The 17,140-nt window shown below is 36.9% G+C and overlaps 1 protein-coding gene across 5 annotated transcripts in view; it reads right to left on the bottom strand.

The window, feature by feature from the left end:
* The window catches only part of LOC127654638 (Kv channel-interacting protein 4-like), a 238,566-nt gene that overhangs the window by 2,980 nt on the left and 218,446 nt on the right, over positions 1 to 17,140 (bottom strand). For all 5 annotated transcript variants that reach the window (XM_052144593.1, XM_052142295.1, XM_052143809.1 and 2 more), the window contains exons 3-8: positions 15,195 to 15,264; positions 13,664 to 13,734; positions 10,079 to 10,186; positions 4,282 to 4,386; positions 3,633 to 3,695; positions 1 to 2,796 (exon numbers count right to left, since the gene is read on the bottom strand). The exon at positions 1 to 2,796 is cut by the window's left edge and continues 2,980 nt beyond it. In XM_052144593.1, coding sequence (XP_052000553.1) covers positions 2,749 to 2,796; positions 3,633 to 3,695; positions 4,282 to 4,386; positions 10,079 to 10,186; positions 13,664 to 13,734; positions 15,195 to 15,264 — 465 coding nt within the window. In that variant the 3' untranslated portion in view covers positions 1 to 2,748. The remainder of the gene's footprint in view (positions 2,797 to 3,632; positions 3,696 to 4,281; positions 4,387 to 10,078; positions 10,187 to 13,663; positions 13,735 to 15,194; positions 15,265 to 17,140) is intronic.

The following is a 17,140-nucleotide window of genomic DNA, read 5'->3' as shown; positions in this document are numbered from 1 at the left end:
TTATAATAATAGCCTAATAATAATAATAACTGTACAATAATAATAATAATTATAATGCCCTGTGATGGACTGGCCATCTTTCCAGGGTGTTTCCCTGCCTTCCACCCGAGACAGCTGGGATAGGCTCCAGCACTACCCGTGACCCTGCATAGGACAAGCAGCTAGAAAAAAAATGGATAGATAATAATAATAATAATATTATTATTATTATTATCATTGGCCCAACTGCCCAATAATTTTGTTTTAAATATATTATTTTATTTAAAAAAAATTCTTACCAGAAGAAGATGAATTTGTAGGCTACATTAACTGTGGAATATGTTGTTAACGGTGGTTTCTCCTGGTATTTCAGATATTAATATCTGCCTGAAACATATTTTGTGTTTGTCTTTGCATGTATAACAGCATTATTCTGGAGGCAAGACGTGTCAAGCAAAATGTGAAATGTCAAGCTCATATTTTACAGTGAATAATAAATAATAATTCAAATATTAAAATAAATGAAATTAAAACCATTATAGCCAACAAACAGGTGAACGTCCTGTAAATATATCAGGAATTTTTATGATAGGACACCAATATTTAGTTGAATAATAATAATAATAAAAATGTTACATTTATATAGCGCCTTGCCAAAGTTCAAGAACACTTAACATTCTCACATTTAACAGTTTAAAGAAGAAGAAAAGAATGTTTCAGTTTCTTCGTTTTACATAAGCAGAAATATTCCTAATAAATGAAAACTCTATGGAGCATTTGAACTTTTTTCAGAATAAAGACTTGACCAGATAATAATTACTTAATTGCTGAAAGAAAGACGTGGAATCATCAATTCATGTCAGAAATTGAACAGCGCTCAGGTTTAGGATTTAAATGAATACATGGGAATCACGTGTGAATCGTGTGATTAATTAACATTGACATTTTAAGAAGTTAAAAGTGTATATGATGTCATATCTTAATGTTACACTTGACAAGTTCCAGATGAGCACAATTAACAGAGACCGTAAACAGAGTCGAGACCACTCTCATCCAATCTGAAATCACAACGTGAACATTTTCATTCTTAACGTTTACACAGAAATATTGGCTGCACAGATTCATAATTTTTTTTGTAATTTTGGATATGTTTATTTAAAATGTTGCTTCATCCTTGTGTTTTTAGGAAATATTTCTTTTTAATATTCAGATGAATCAGTCATTTGTTTTGAAGTCATTATTCAAGCCTTTCGGAATAAGGTAATGGGCTTCGGGCAAGTCCCTACTATGAATGTATTTTTTTCTTAATTGCTTTATGCAAAAATGCAACGTTGTCTTGGTCCCTCACTTTCTGTTCAGACATGTTACATTGTGACATTTCCCCCATTTAAAAAATAATGGTTTCAAAACCACGATGCAGTAGTAACATTTTGCCAAGAAATTAATTTCAAGCACAGATGTCTCGGGCTTCCTGAGAATTTCCCACATAAATGTTTCACTAAATTAATTAAACCACAGTGAACCTGTGATATATACTACACATTTGTTCCATCACATTTTTAAATCAGTGACTGCGGTTACATGGACACCAGAAAGCAGCTTATTGCGAGAAAGCGGGTAATTGAGAGAAAACAGTGTTCCCGTTTACATGCACTATATAAGAGGCGTACTCTTTACTCCCGTATGCATGCGGCTCATTCAGTAAGCAGCTTTCTCCACAGCAACATAATATTCCCGCAATGTTTGTGTAAATAACACACAGGGGATCTGAGTTAGACTTCACTATTTTATTCTCTGTTGATTCGCTTTATTTCCAGATATTCCAGAGTTATTGCTGTGTTTGTTTCCTTAACTGACTACTGTTACCTGCAGCTGAACTGCAATGCATTATTGGGGGTTTCACTCTTACATAAAACTCTGGGATTCCCCCAGTGAACAAGCACATATGCGAAAGTTAGGGACAGTCAATATTTTACATTTGTGTGTATAAATGGGTTTAGTTTATACTAGTATATGTGATTTTTTTCACTGCACTCTCAGAAATTTTGAAATCTTTTTGCTGTGTTGACATGTTGTTGGTATTATCCTATGATGTTTGTTATTGCGGTCTGTTCAATGCACGTGCACTCTTCAAACACCCATCAGAATGCCACTTATGTGTTTACATGAGCACATCAAGCCGTGTGTTAAACCGCTTTCTCTTAATCCCTTAAATGGTGTTAGGACATCAGCGTTCTTGTTTACATGACTGTTTTCTGCTAAAACCCCTGAATAAACTGTTTTCTTAAGTGCATGTAAACGTGGTCAGTGGTAACTCAGTTTCTTAGCTTAGTTCAATGCAGAGTTGCCGTTACAATGATTGTTAAACAATGAGGGGCAACAATTTTGTCCAACAATGTAATGTTCAGTAATGTTATCAATTGACATATTTCCAAAGCATCTTAGCAGAAACAAGATGATTGATGGAATTGTACTTCTAATTTAGATAAAAGTGTATTTTACACGTAAAGATCTGACAAAAATGTACAAATAATCTTTTACACACACACACACACACACACACACACACACACACACACACACACACACACACACACACACACACACACACACACACACACACTTAAAATGGTCTTAGTATTGGTTTATGGGTAAATCACTGAATTGAACTGCTAGGAATCACACTTGTATCACCGAGGACATCAGGGTTTTGTGGAGTAGAAATGTTGTTTTATATGAGCTGACCAGCCATCAGAGTCCATTCGGATGTTAAATGACATTCTCAAACAGCTGCATTGATCTCATAATGTTTTCATCCTGTAGGGAACAAACAGGCACAGGTAAGACATCTCACCTGTGGAGACGAAAGAACTGTCCATAGGAGGACATAACACCGTAAACCCTAATGTTGCCATTATGGGAAAAATCAAGGAGTCTTAATTAAACATTAATTGAAATGTCACGTTTTGGGCTAATAACTCAAATATCTAAGTTCCTTGAACTTAGACATTTCATAGAAAATCCATAGACTTAAGATTTTAAGTGTTAATAACTCAAACAATTGAGTACACAATTGAGGCTGTAGGGAATACCCACAATGCCTTGCACCTGAATTATTTAATTATGTTTCCTTGGTCCAAGGGCATATATGGGGTCATTTAAATAGTTGTTATTAATAATTTGTAGAAGTTTGAGTTCTTTTATGTTGTTTTGTTGCAAATAATTGTTTCGTGTGTCACCATTAGGGTGATCTGTGTCCCCTTTGGTCAAGTTGGACTATTTTAACAATCTTAATTCTCCTTGTGCAGTTTATATAATGATTGACTTTTAAGATGTGTTATTTTATGACCTAAATTTGAGCCCATTCAATTAAAATTATTAAGTTGAAACAACAACATTTAAATAGCAAATCTGAGTTAACTCTACTTGCATCAAGTTACCTTTAAATAGTTAAGTTCCCTCTACTGTATAAAGACGCTAAGTTAAGTGAACTTAATAAAAGTTTAGGATACAGCATTCCTCAATTAAATTGAGGGAACACATTTACTCAATCAACTGAGTAGTCAACTTATTAGGGTTTTTTTCAGTGCAGGAAGTCACATTCAAGTAATTCATGCACAAAGTACTTCATGCAGTATGCATAAGAGACTTACGTGTTGGCAGCAGTCTATAAATTCATCTATAGTGACCACTCCATCCCTGTTTTTGTCCATTTTCTGTCAAGACATGATAAGGGTCACAAGGTCAATGTCATTGGAGTTTTCATTACAGCTCTATTTAAGGCTGGTCTGTCACTTATTGGGCATTTGTCTTGTTTAGAATACATCTAGACAATCTCTTTATTAATAAATCAAGTAGATCTGTGATAAATAACAACAAAGTATATGGTGGGGATCAAAAGTTCAATGAAAGTAATCAAATCAGACCTTTTGTACAAAGTTAGCATGATCAATGTCACAAGTTTGCTCATTTGATTAGTGACAAAGAAATCGTAATATTTCTTATAAATTTCTTTGCTTTACATTTTTCAAATGCATATTTCCAGGTTTACATTAGATTTGGAATCCCTGAATTTCAATGTGCTAAAACTTTTGAACTGTTCCCCACTGTAGATGGGAACATTCCCACTCTACGTTTTACCTTTTTTTTTTATTTTTTGTCTAGACTTTTTTTTATTTATTTTTTCAATTTAAAAACAAAATTATTAATCAATACTGAATATCTAATATAAGAGAGCAGAGAGTGTGATTCTGTACTGCAACAGTAAAAGCAATACCCTACTATGAAACGATTTATTCTCACCTGGAAAAATATTTCCACGTGCTGTCGTGGAGTCTCCTCTTTAAGGATGGGGTATGTGCATTTTCCCATCATGTCATAGATGGACTTAATGATGTCTAACATTTCCTGTGTAACCAAAATAAAAATAAAATTAAGACAATGTGTTTGCTTCACATTCTTTTTTTTAAACAAGTATAATAGTGCAACTACTATTTTATAATAAAAAAAGGGTTATAATAACAAAAAACAGCCAGACATTCACTATTGCAAAATAAACCCAACCAGGGTGATCAAGACCCTGAAACAGAAGGGTCTTATCACTGTTAAAAAATGCTGTTGTTTTTACATACACAAAAAAGCAGCTAAGGTTGCCAGAATAATTATATAAAAAATACAGTAAAAATGTAAACAAATTTATAGAACAACCTGTAAATGTACAGTTTAAAACATGTTTTATGGTATATTTTACGGTGCAGTACAGTCACTTACATTATTACATGATAAACTTCATATATTAACCTTCTGAAACTTATAAAATCTGCTTTTTACTTTATAATGTTAACTACGGTTAATCACCGTAGTAATTGCAGAAGGGCACATGCTGACATAAAGTTCACCAATAGTGGCTCTTCCAGGAGCAATGACCAATAAACATATAGAAACAGTGCTCGGTGTCACTCAAACACACACTAAACACCATCAAGGTAACACATGTGAAATTAAAATGATTCAATAAACATTAACTACATCAATTATAACACAGAACACCCCAAAGTACATAACCGATATAATGAAAAGTAATGGGTCACATAGGGAATTCTGGGAACACCCGATTACTGTTTTTTTACCATAATTTTACAAATAATTTATCGTAAAAAGTACATGTACTCACTTGTTAAAAAAAATATAAATTTTACCATAAAACTACATGTATTGTCTTTTTAAATATATAAAACAATTTTAACATATATTTTACGGTAACTACTGGTTAACCAATTTATGTTTTTTACTGTAGCATTTTTACAGCATTTTACCATTAATATTATGGATATTTTTTACAGTGTATCACTCTAAAGGGGTTTATTTTGCAATAATGACCATTATCCTGCTTATAACTACTAACCAAATACATATTCTATTCTGATTGGCTGCAATGTGTGCTTTAATGCACAGGTAGGTCCAGTTAGCTTTAATTACTGTTCTATACTGCTCAATCTCAAGATGGCATAGAGTATGGCTGCTGCGTTGTGAGCTCCGACCCAATATTGCAGTGTTTTGTTTGTTTTGTATAAAATTCACATGTTTTTCATCTTGGATGTTGTCTGCCTCATGGTCTACGATAGACAAACACAATGGACATTGGTTCTGCCATAGCACACCGAAAACCAGACTTTAAATACCTCAATGCCAACCTGCTGTTTTCAAACACGACAGCGGAGCCCTATGTCTGGGCAGCCCGGCCACGGGGAAAGAGAGCCAGCATTCTCATCAGTCTAAGACGTCACGCAAATCAACCCCTGCTACCCATTCTACTGGCAAATGTCCAGTCTCCATGCTCTCTGCGAGCTGAGAGCACGGATCTCTTTTCCAACAGAAAATTGGATGTCTGCGGAGATTCCAGACTCAGCCATTGAACCGGCAGGGTTCTCAGTGCATCGAGCGATTAGAGCGAAAGACCTCTCAGGTAAAAGCAGAGGTGGTGGTGTATGTTTTATTATCACCAAATCCTGGTGTGATCAGAGGAACGTACATTCTATCAAGTCTTTCTGCTCTCCTGATCTGGAATTTCTCATACTTCTGTATCGTCCATTCTTGCTACCGTGGGAATTCACCGCGGTCGATTTCACAGCTGTGTACATCCCCCACAAGCCGACACAGAACGGGCACTCAAGGATCTGTATGGGAGTATAAGCAAGCAGGAAACTATGCAACCCTGATGCCGTGTTCATTATGACCGCCAACTTCAAGTCAATAGCACCGAAATACTACCAACACATCAGTTTAACACACGAGGGGACCGGGTTTTTGACCATTGCTACTCTTCCTTCCAGGATGGCTACAAATCCCTCCCCCGCCCACCATTTGGCAAATTGGACCACTGTTTCGTTCTGCTTCTGCCCGTTTACAGGAAGAAACTGAAACAGGAAGCACCCACCCTCAGAACGATCCAGCGTTGGTCGGACCAAACAAGCAGACTGGGAGATGTTCTGGTCTGCCTCTGATGACAACAACGAGGTCTATGCTGATAGCGTAACGTGTTTCCGACCAAAACAATACGGATCTACCCTAACCTAGAAAAAACGCGGAGAAGCATAAACAAGCCAGTTATGCACTGTTGCTCTGACCCCCATCATCAGCAAATTCTTTGAGAGACTAATCAGAGATTACATCTGCTCTGTGCTGCCCACCTCACTGGACTCATTGTAGTTTGCATACTGCAACAACCACTCCACAGATGATGCCATTGCATCTACAATACACACTGCTCTCTCCCACCTGGAAAAAGGAACACAGATATGAGAATACTGTTTGTAGACTACAGCTCAGCATTCAACACCATAGTGCCCCTGTTTTTGTTTAGATTAGTTATGTGTTTGTATTTTTGTTAAATAAACTTGTGTACATTCTTGCAAGTTGATTCAGGTCAGCTTGTAAATCAACGTAAATTTAACAATTCGATCACAGCTACAGGCTAAGAAAAAGTTATTTTTGTGTGGCCACGAAAAATATCCTTTCTGAGAATTGATAGTCGATCAATGATGAGTGTTTGCTGGATGAACAGATAAATATATTTAATTCAGCTACATCAATTTGATTCTATTAACCGATCCATATGTTCATAATTAATTATAATGAGTTCTGATTAATTATTCATGTTTTCCTTTTAAAGATATTTTTGACTGTGGTATATTCTGATAAATAATCTCATCCCTGTTTCTAAAAGATTTAGCTTCAAAGCTATACCTATATGAGCAATATTATTGTCAATAAGCCATGAGAATAATATTACTCCAATAAGAGAATTAATCATAATTCTCTTATTAATGATAATTCCCTACAGTAGAAATTGTGAGCAGATACAACAAGACGTTGTATTATGATTGTAATGGTGGAGAATTTTATTCAGACAAATAATCTAGTTATTTGCCAATCTAAATTATAACGGTTGTCAAACGCAACTGATTTCATTATACATTTCCTGACATAGTAATGTAGAAATAAGACCGTTATTAAGCTCACACATACTGTTTCCCTTACAAATAATGGTAATGTACACAACACTTTAACCTGCACAGTGTACATTTATCATACCAAATTTGCTACATATATTGGTGTGAGAATTTGGGCACTTTAACTGATTACTGTTTGTTTGTGCACTGTGGAACGCGCTGACATTCATATGCATCGATTCAACTGTTTTCATTAGTGTTGACCCAGATCACAAACACTGGTGTTGGTTGCTATGGCGCCAAAAGTTCATGGGAAGTTCTAAAGAGACTCTTCCAGAGCAACTAACCGCACATGCGCAACCTGCCGACGCAATATTGTCAACACAGTACAGCTAAGCTAATAGCATAACACAACAGTGCTAAACTAACCAGTTAGCAAAATCTCATTGAATACGCTACCCCTAAATACAGTACACCAGCATAGATGAGAACTCCTTTAATACTGTTTTAAAAGCATCCCAGTGTGATACCTCAAGAAGTTGGTTGAGAAAATACCAAGAGTACATGTCTGCAAATTCTAAGCTAAGAGTAGCTACTTTGAATATGCTAAACTATAACATATTTTTTTGTTATTTTTGATTTTTTTCAGTCACAACATAATTCCCATAATTCCATTTCTGTTATTCCATAGTTTTGATGACTTCACTATTATTCTAAAATGTGAAGAAAAAATTATAATTATATAACAGGCGGTGTGTGAAAAAAGCTTGGATGATCATCAGAGTCTCCAGCCACCCGAGTCATAGGCTGTTCTCACTGCTACCATCAGGCAGGCAGTATCGCAGTGTCACGACCCGCACCAGCCGACTTCATGACAGCTTCTTCCCACAAGTAATCAGACTTTTGAACTCTCATGATCAATATACATCAGCACTGCACTTTATTAATCTTATCTCACACTGGACTGTCATAATTAGATTCTCTCTTAACAACACACTGGCAACTGACTATCAACCGACAGCCTGAATATCAATACAGCACAATACAACCTACTGTATATTTTATATATACAATTTTTATTGTATACTGTGTATTCTATATTGTGTGTATTGTATACAGTACATTGTATATTATTATGTGTATATTGTTTTGTGTGTATTTATGTATATATTAGATATGTAAATTGTGTTGTGTAAATCTGATGTTTATTGTAAATTGATCTCATCACTGTCATGACTGCTATGTTGCTCAGAATTGCACCCAAGACTTTCACCCACTGTTACACTTGTGTATATGGTTGAGTGACAATAAAGGGATTTGGTTTGATTTGATATTAATGTGACTGCTCTCCTGTGCTTGTAATGAGACACTGTGAGAGTTTTATGCCTCTGGACAAATTACCTCACAAAACAACATCATCAAGTCATGCAGTGCCATCTTAAAATCAACTGTGAAGTGCTACAGGAAAAACAGAAAAGACAGCAGCGTTCTTCAGTCCTGTATTACTCAACCAAAGCACTTGTAAAGATAGCATGGTTTGACATTAAGCTGTTTTGAACAGAGGGGGAGAGATGGTAACCGGGACCGGCAAGACAAGGCAAGTCTATTTAAATTGTAATATGATAAACATCATCTAAAATTGCTGCCATGCCCAACATGTGCCTATAGCTGCTAGAGGGCGACGCTTGATCAAGCATAGCTGACTGAAGCTCTCAATGACGTTTTATCCACCTTTTTCCTGAATGCGGAAGTGTTCCACGATTTGCCCGTTTTAAGTTTTCAGTCTCCAGTATTTCTACACATATCAGTGTATATTCTTAATTGGATATTATATTTAAAGTATTACATTTGAATAAAATACAAAAAAAACCATGTATTTTTTGGCTCTATAGTGTCGATACGACATATAGTCGAGATATAAGTCGTTTTTTGACAGTGCCTCACTTGAGTGTGTTGATGACATGAAGCGACGGTCCGTGGTTAGTTAGGTTGATATTATTAACCTCTTTTCCCACCTGGGGAATTCATTTTTACTTCAAATAACACTTAAACAGTTGATGTTCTCCATATCACAGCCTTTTGCAGTTTAGTAATTGCACAAGTCCACATCGCAATTTCATTTTTAATACAATTGCAGCCTTAATGGATACATATGGATATCTCAGAGCTCATTATATTCTTCATTCTTCGAGTCTTAATTTTGCAGCAAAAATCAATGACAGCTGTAACTAATCAATGCTGGCAATTAACCATGGTATAAGTGGGATAATGCATTGCTAGGTGTGTCATCAATTATTTGAAAGTACTTCACAGAGGCAATCACCCTTCACATTGTGCATTAGAATTGTTTAACGTACACCTAGCCATAGATTATCCCTTACATTTGGACACGAAAAGTTGATATAATAGTATTAGATTACAAAAAAAGAGACTGCAGAGGGATAGACGAGACATGAAACAAGCACAGCTATGAAATTGGTTACATGGGACAACAGTCAATTATACAGTTTTGCAGTGATTAAACGCAAATATTTGACAGCTAAATGTCACAACTGACAAATCAGAATCAAGTATTCCAGAGAGCCATGCAATGACACTATTGTTTTATCTTAAATTATTCTTTATGGATGATTCTCTTTATATATTACCTCTTTTGTTATATATCCATCTTTATTAATATCATACAGGTTAAATGCCCAGTTAAGCTTCTCCTGAACAGTGCCTCGTAACAGAATGGAAAGACCCATTACAAAATCCTGTAAAACAATGAAAGAGAGAACATGGAGATATTAGAGAGAGCAAACAGAATATTAGATTAATAATAAAAAAAAATTATACTATATAAGACAAACTTAAATGTTGTCTTGACTAAGCCTTGTCTAAAAGTATATACTAATTTCAAAAGTTTGAAGTTTAATAGTTATACAGACAATACAGTAAGAAAAACCACCAGCTAGCTAGATTAAGTCAGACAGACTGTCATATAAATAGTCTGATAAACCATCAGTTAGATAGACAGACAGACAGATATACTGACAGACAGATGGAGAGATGCACAGATGGACAGACAGATCGATAGATGAGAGAATGGGGGAGAGAGAGAAAGAGACAAATTTAAAGCAGATTACAGGCAATTTTTATTTGTTTATATTTTAATCTTTTGACAGTTGGATTTTGATTTAAAAATAATTTCTAGCAAGTCAGTCCACTGTTGGACATATTTGGAAATGCTCTCAGGAGACTATTTCCAGTCATAATAAGTGCAGCTCCTATTTACTTTAATGGGAGAACACCAAAATCAAAAAAATGGTTGGTCAAGATTATGAGCAAAGAGCAGATTACAAACAGGCAATAACGTTTGAAAATATTGGAACCATAAATTGTGCTCTTTACCTCATATTATTCTAAAATACACAATTTCCCCATCTTGTATAGCTAATGTGCATGCTTGTTCACGAGTTGATTTCGCCTATGCAGCTCATCATCTGTATCTAAGGTGATTGGCTCTTTTACCTGTAAGGCAGGACTTCCTTTCTACATTAGGTGCTAGGAGGAGTTAGTGTTTGAAATTTTGGTCTTGGTTTAGGGATTTAAAAAAAATTATAATAACGTATGTGGAATAACAGTATATTTGTCATGGTACCAGCATTTGTGCCGGCTCATACTGTTGTTTGTCATGTTTTACAGTTGGAGCCGGCACTCATGATCAGTGTTTCCATGGGAGATCCTGGGGAGGTGCTGACCATGGCAATGATTTACTCGCCCGTTACACCTGCTGATTACACTTCCTACTTATTCCTTGTGTTTTCCCGCTTTCTTTGCCAGTTTAGTTGGATATTTAGTTGGAGTTGGAGATTGCATGTGTGTCTGTTGGTAGCCTGTCTATAGAGGTGTGGTTATCTTCCTGTTCGCCATTGCTCTTGACTGTATTGTCACCCAGTGACCCTCTTGGAGGATGATTCCTTGGTCTCTGCAAGCGTGTCGGGGGAGAAACTCGCCTGGGCTTTACTTCGCACCACACCAGAATCAACGGAATATCTTCGGATTGCTCCTGACTTCCACAACGCATGCACTCATCATACTAACACACTCATTCCTTAGCCCGCTAAGCGGCTATAGCTTTTGACTCTGCTCACATTGCAGTCGGTGCCGGATGCCTCTGTCCTTGTTTACAAGCATTGTTGTTAATAAACTCATTGACTGTTTCCCTCTGCATTTGGGTCCCTTTGTCTCCCCTCACCCTCTGACTGAATAAACTGGCCAACATGGACTCAGTAGAGGAAACTGCTCTTCACTCTGCCTTTTCACAACAAGGAGCTCCAGTTCCACACAGGACACACCCCCATCTCCTTTGGCAGCTTCCACATGGTGAGGGATCTGTTAGAGCTTTTCTCTTGCGATGCTCACTGATATTCTCCTTGCAGTCCTCCACGTTTTCCTCAAACACGATGAATATTGCATGTGTTATCATGCTCCTCTCCGGAAGGGCTTGAGAATGTGGAACGGAAATGTGTGATAACCGTCATCCGTGCTCCTCCAACTATGAAGCTTTCTCCTCTGAACTTCACTGAGTGTTTTACTGTGCAGCCCAAGATCAGGAGGCTGGGAGGATTTTATCAGGACTGTCCCTGGGTAATTGATCAGTAGCCAAATTTGCAATAGAGTTTCGAACCCTGGCCGCTTCCAGCGACTAAAACGAACACGCTTTGTGGGATCTGTTCTTGCAGGGACTTTCTGATAGTATCCATGATGAGATTTATCCTTTGGATAAATCCAAATGTATCCCTCGATTCGCTGATTTGGTGGACCTGGCCATGTGAGTCGATCAATGCCTGACTTAGTGTTGTGATCATCGTCTATGCAGCTCATCGCCCTTCTACCAGATCACCTGACTTACGTCTCAACTCTGAGAACATGCAGGTAGGTAGACTTCTGGTGTCACATAAGGAAAGGCAGCTGCGGCTTCTTAAGGGGTTATGTTTTTCTTGCATAGATTGGGACACCTCTCTGCAACATGCCTGTTAAAAGGCATGTTGCAGGCCTGTTACACTTCTCCCAGCCCAGCTAAGAATGGAATGGACATTCATACGATTTCGGCTTTGGTGGATTCCGGTGCCGAAGGGAATTTCATTGACACAGAGTTGGCTTCCAAATGGCAGCTCCCCAGGGTCCGATTGAATGAGCCCATCACCGCCCACACACATTTGGCACGCCCCTGTCAGTCATCACCCATTCCAAGAAACCAATCATCTTTGTCTCCGGTAACCTCTCTGAACATTTGTCCTTCAATCTCATCTGGTCTCCATCAACCCCAGCTGGGACATCCCTGGTTGGTAACATACAGGATGAGCTAGTGGATTTGTCGGGATTACTGTTGACGTACCACGACTTGAGGGCGATGTTCAGCAGGTCCTGCGCCGCAATCCTCCCTCGTTGTTGCTTTGCACCACACCAGCTTCAACAGACTCTCTTCGGATTGCTCCTGGCTTCCACAACATCATACTCGTCATACTAACACACTCATTCCTTTGACTCTGCACATCACTGCAGCCACTGCCGGGTACACCTGTACTTGTTTACAAACCTTGCTGTTAATAAACTCATTGACTTTTTCCCTCTGCGTTTGGGTTCCTTTGTCTGCCCTCACCTTCTGACAATATTGGCTTTATAAAGCCAACATAATAACCACAAATATATTTTTTTCTAAATGATGAGAACATTCTTTCAGGCTATATTCCCCATGAGCGCTTGAGATTTTTAATTACCTGATATGACAAATTAAGCCTTGGATCAAGCTAAATCGCTACAGGACAATTCAAACTTTGTTATTAAAAACAAGATGAGGATATTGTCATTTATTTTAATTACTGTATTTCTGGGGACAAGCAATGTTTGTTTATAAATAGAATGAACTGAAATCCTTGTTGTGTGCAAACTGTTGTGTGAACAATCATTCAGTGTTGGTTAAAAAGTTTTCGATTACCTCTTTAAAATACAAACTGCACAATATATTGTCAGTCAAGACACTAATGTGCAATAATGATCAACTCGAAGAAACCATTTATTCCTTTAAGCACTCAAATTGTGTTTATTATCTGCAAATACACTAGCATCATAATGAAATTGCAATTCAGTGTTAAAAATAGCCACAATAACTTGACCTTCAATATTAATGGCATGCACATGAGGAAGATTACCATTGTTCAGAATGTTGCATTGATGTAATTACTTACCTCAAAACTGACAGAGCCATTGTGGTCTGTGTCAAATGCATTAAACAGAAAATGCGCATATGTTGAAGCATCTGAAAAATAAATGGGAAAACAGCTCAACTTCAATCACAGCAATGTCATTACCTCAGATCGGGCCTGGCTTATTTATTTTCCTCTGTTCAACAACAAAGTGGATGCATATGCTTGCATAGGCTTTCATTAATAATACTATAAATAATAAAAACAAGTGTGGGCGCATGGGCTATGTGAATGTGTTAGATTTGATAGATATTTCATTTGTCATAAACCATGACAAAAGTTAGAGAACCTAAAACCCCTAATTATAAAAGTACCCCTTAGAATGTGAAGTACCGCAAATCATAAATCACTACAATAGCAATTTCCACAGTGAGACTTACATTCAAATATACTGTATAATAGGAACAGTCACTTCCTGTGCTGTTGCATTTCGGTTTGGTGACTTTTAGTGCTAAAATAAACTTGGCATGGCAGTTCCAAGGTGAAAAGTTTGGTAGATGTTTTAGGTTTTTATGGTGAATTCTCTATCAAGTTTTAAATAAACAAAACCAACCTCCCAACCCTAAACCTAAACCTAACCAATAGTGTCATAAAAAGCAAATGTGAGATGAGAAATGCAAGTGATGAAGCAACCATGTCATTTTGTGGTGCTTCTAAGACACTTTTGACTCACATGTTGACACACGTGCACATCAGGACATCAGTTGAGTTGAAGTGCTTAAACAAGCTTGCAAATGTAGTTGATTATGTAATACAAACATTGCAATTTTTTATTTTCCAAGTCATGCTCTATAGTAAAAGTGATTTTATGTTATATGACAGGAACGTGGGAGGAAAAGGACAAAAAGTGTTTATCAACTGATAATCTGCCATTTTAAGCGTGATTGGTTTGAAAGTAAATAAAAGTTGTCGTTGTGGCATCTATAATGTTCATTTCACCAGAAAACAGCTGCGTACAACGAGCCATGCAAAAAAATTATTTAGCAAAAATGTACGTAATTCTATGAGACCAGGTTGATTTGTGAGGACATTTACATTTGGTATTTCATTATCAGACCCCAGGTTTCTCACTGCAGGGAAGAGGTATTTGAGGCATTTCTTCTACATATACACTGTTCGCCTTTCTAAATGTGGTTTGAAACCCATTAAAATTAAGATTTTCCACAGTTTTATAACTTCAGAGAAAATAGTAGGCTACTAGAGCAATGGTTCTCATCTGAAGGGTTGTGACCCAAAAATGAGTAGCTGTTCTGTTCAGGTCTGTTCAATTAAACTCTGTGGTAATTTTGGTGCAAACTCATCCTTAATGTAGTAATATGGTGAAAGGAGGGGTGCCTTGGTGTTTGCATTCAAAGGACAAAACTCCCCAGGGAGGCAAAGAGCATATGTATGATCTCTGAAAAACGATCCCTCTCAGCTTTATATCACTTTAAAACACATTTACATCATAGCAAAACAGTACCATTGTACTAAACCACTGTACTAGAGAATATACGATTACAAATATACATACCTCCCTGTGGGAAGAACTGTCTGTAAATATCCTTAAATGTATCTTCATTGACCACACCACTAGGGCACTCCTGAAAACACAGATAAAGGCGTTTTAATGTCAATATCATATAGACGACAATGTCATTACAGTGGATTAATTTCAATTCCAAGATGACCATTATGTGCATGCATATCCGCATGAAAGGAAAGGCAAAATGCATTTTCCATTGTCCATTTTCCCCTAGGGATGGACAGATACGTCTGGCATTTGCGAAAATGTGATTAACACGCAAATGCATTGTGCAATGGTACATTTGCTGTATTGAACGTTAAGGCATATTATGAACTCTACTCCAACTGTGAAAATGATCCTTTATTCCAAATGGATGAGCTCTGGGAGATTCAGAAGAAGCTTGTGTTGTAAGATAACCGCTATTCACTGTATTCTCATTGCTGATTTAGTAAACAGATCGCAGATGCCCACAAATATGATTGGATCAGTATTAAGCATAATATTAAGCATAAGGGGGGAAAAAGTACAGTCAGCCAGTCATTATTGCAAATTAATCCCTTACAGGTTGATCAGGACACAAAGCGGATGGGTGTTGTATAATTATGAAAGGGTTTATTTAGCGATAATAACCTACTGACTGTATTATCCCTCTTATTACATAGCTACTTGCCAAGTAATTAAACAAATGCATTTGAAATATTTTGTGTTTAAATAACTTTATAAAGCCTGAAAAAAAGAGATGCAAGAGACATGAAACTTCCAAACCTATTTAGGAAATGAGTTGGCTAGGACAATGGTCAATAGTTTCCCAGCCATCACACAAATATCCAAAATCCAACTGACAAACTGGTAGTTTAAGCTGTCATGCTTGTGTAATAAAAGAGCCTCAATACTTGTGGTTTGGTAAACAACAAGGAAGCACAAGTTTATGAGCAGCTCTTTAGAAATTATGCTTTTAAGAGAATGCACGATGCACGCATACATCATGAGAGGTTGATTGGATTTTTAATACATCTGCAATGCATTTGCCTTGTTCTTCTTTTTAAGGGAGTTGCTGAAATTCTCAGTGGCTGTTACCCAAGATGCTTGTGGATTTAACAAATTAACAAATGTGCTTTTTTATACTCAAACTGTATTTGAGAACACACAGCGATTGCAGCAGATAAAACATTAGAGTACTGTTGTTATTCAGATGTTGCTGTACTGATAGTTAAAGCAATTACAGATTGAACTTCACAGGACTCATATTTTATGAACATTAGCCAGTAACAGGACTGTTTACATGCCCTTCTCTCCATAAGATAAACCAATTAAAACAAAGTGAAATCACATTTTTAACAATGATTTTACTTGTTGACAGATATGAACGCGATAAAAGAACTGAATTTCTTTGACTCTCATGTACAAAAGATCAAGGGTCAAGTTTATGCTCAATTGTCCTCACAGCATCATCACTTTTCTTAACAGTTTTTTTTCTACCTATAGCTTGTGTACTTGGAGTCCAATGATTAACACACATTAAAGTTGCATTATTTTGTGGCTCCATAGATCTCTAACATAATGACATACATAGAAATACAAATTTAATCAAGCATCTTTGCACTCCTGCAATGCTCCTCAAACAGCTTAAAGAAATATTCATGCAAAAACTCTAATTCTCTCATCATTTACTCACCCTTTTGCTGTCTCAAACTCATGACTTTCTTAATTTTGTGGTGCCGAGATATGTTGATGAAATATGGTAAATGGTCTGCACTTATATAGCGCCTTTTTAACCTTAACAGTATTCACATTTCACATTTATGCATTTGGCAGATGCTTTTATCCAAAGCAACTTACAGTGCACTTATTACAGGGACAATCCCCCGGAGCAACCTGGAGTTAAGTGCCTTGCTCAACAGTGGCATCTTGGTGGTGCTGGGGCTTGAACCCCTGACCTTCTGGTCAGTAAC

Source organism: Xyrauchen texanus, chromosome 1, assembly GCF_025860055.1.
Source record: "Xyrauchen texanus isolate HMW12.3.18 chromosome 1, RBS_HiC_50CHRs, whole genome shotgun sequence".
In the NCBI taxonomy this organism is placed as follows: domain Eukaryota; kingdom Metazoa; phylum Chordata; class Actinopteri; order Cypriniformes; family Catostomidae; genus Xyrauchen; species Xyrauchen texanus.
Note: the sequence above shows the minus strand (reverse complement) of the source record. Positions and strands in the feature narration are given on the sequence as shown.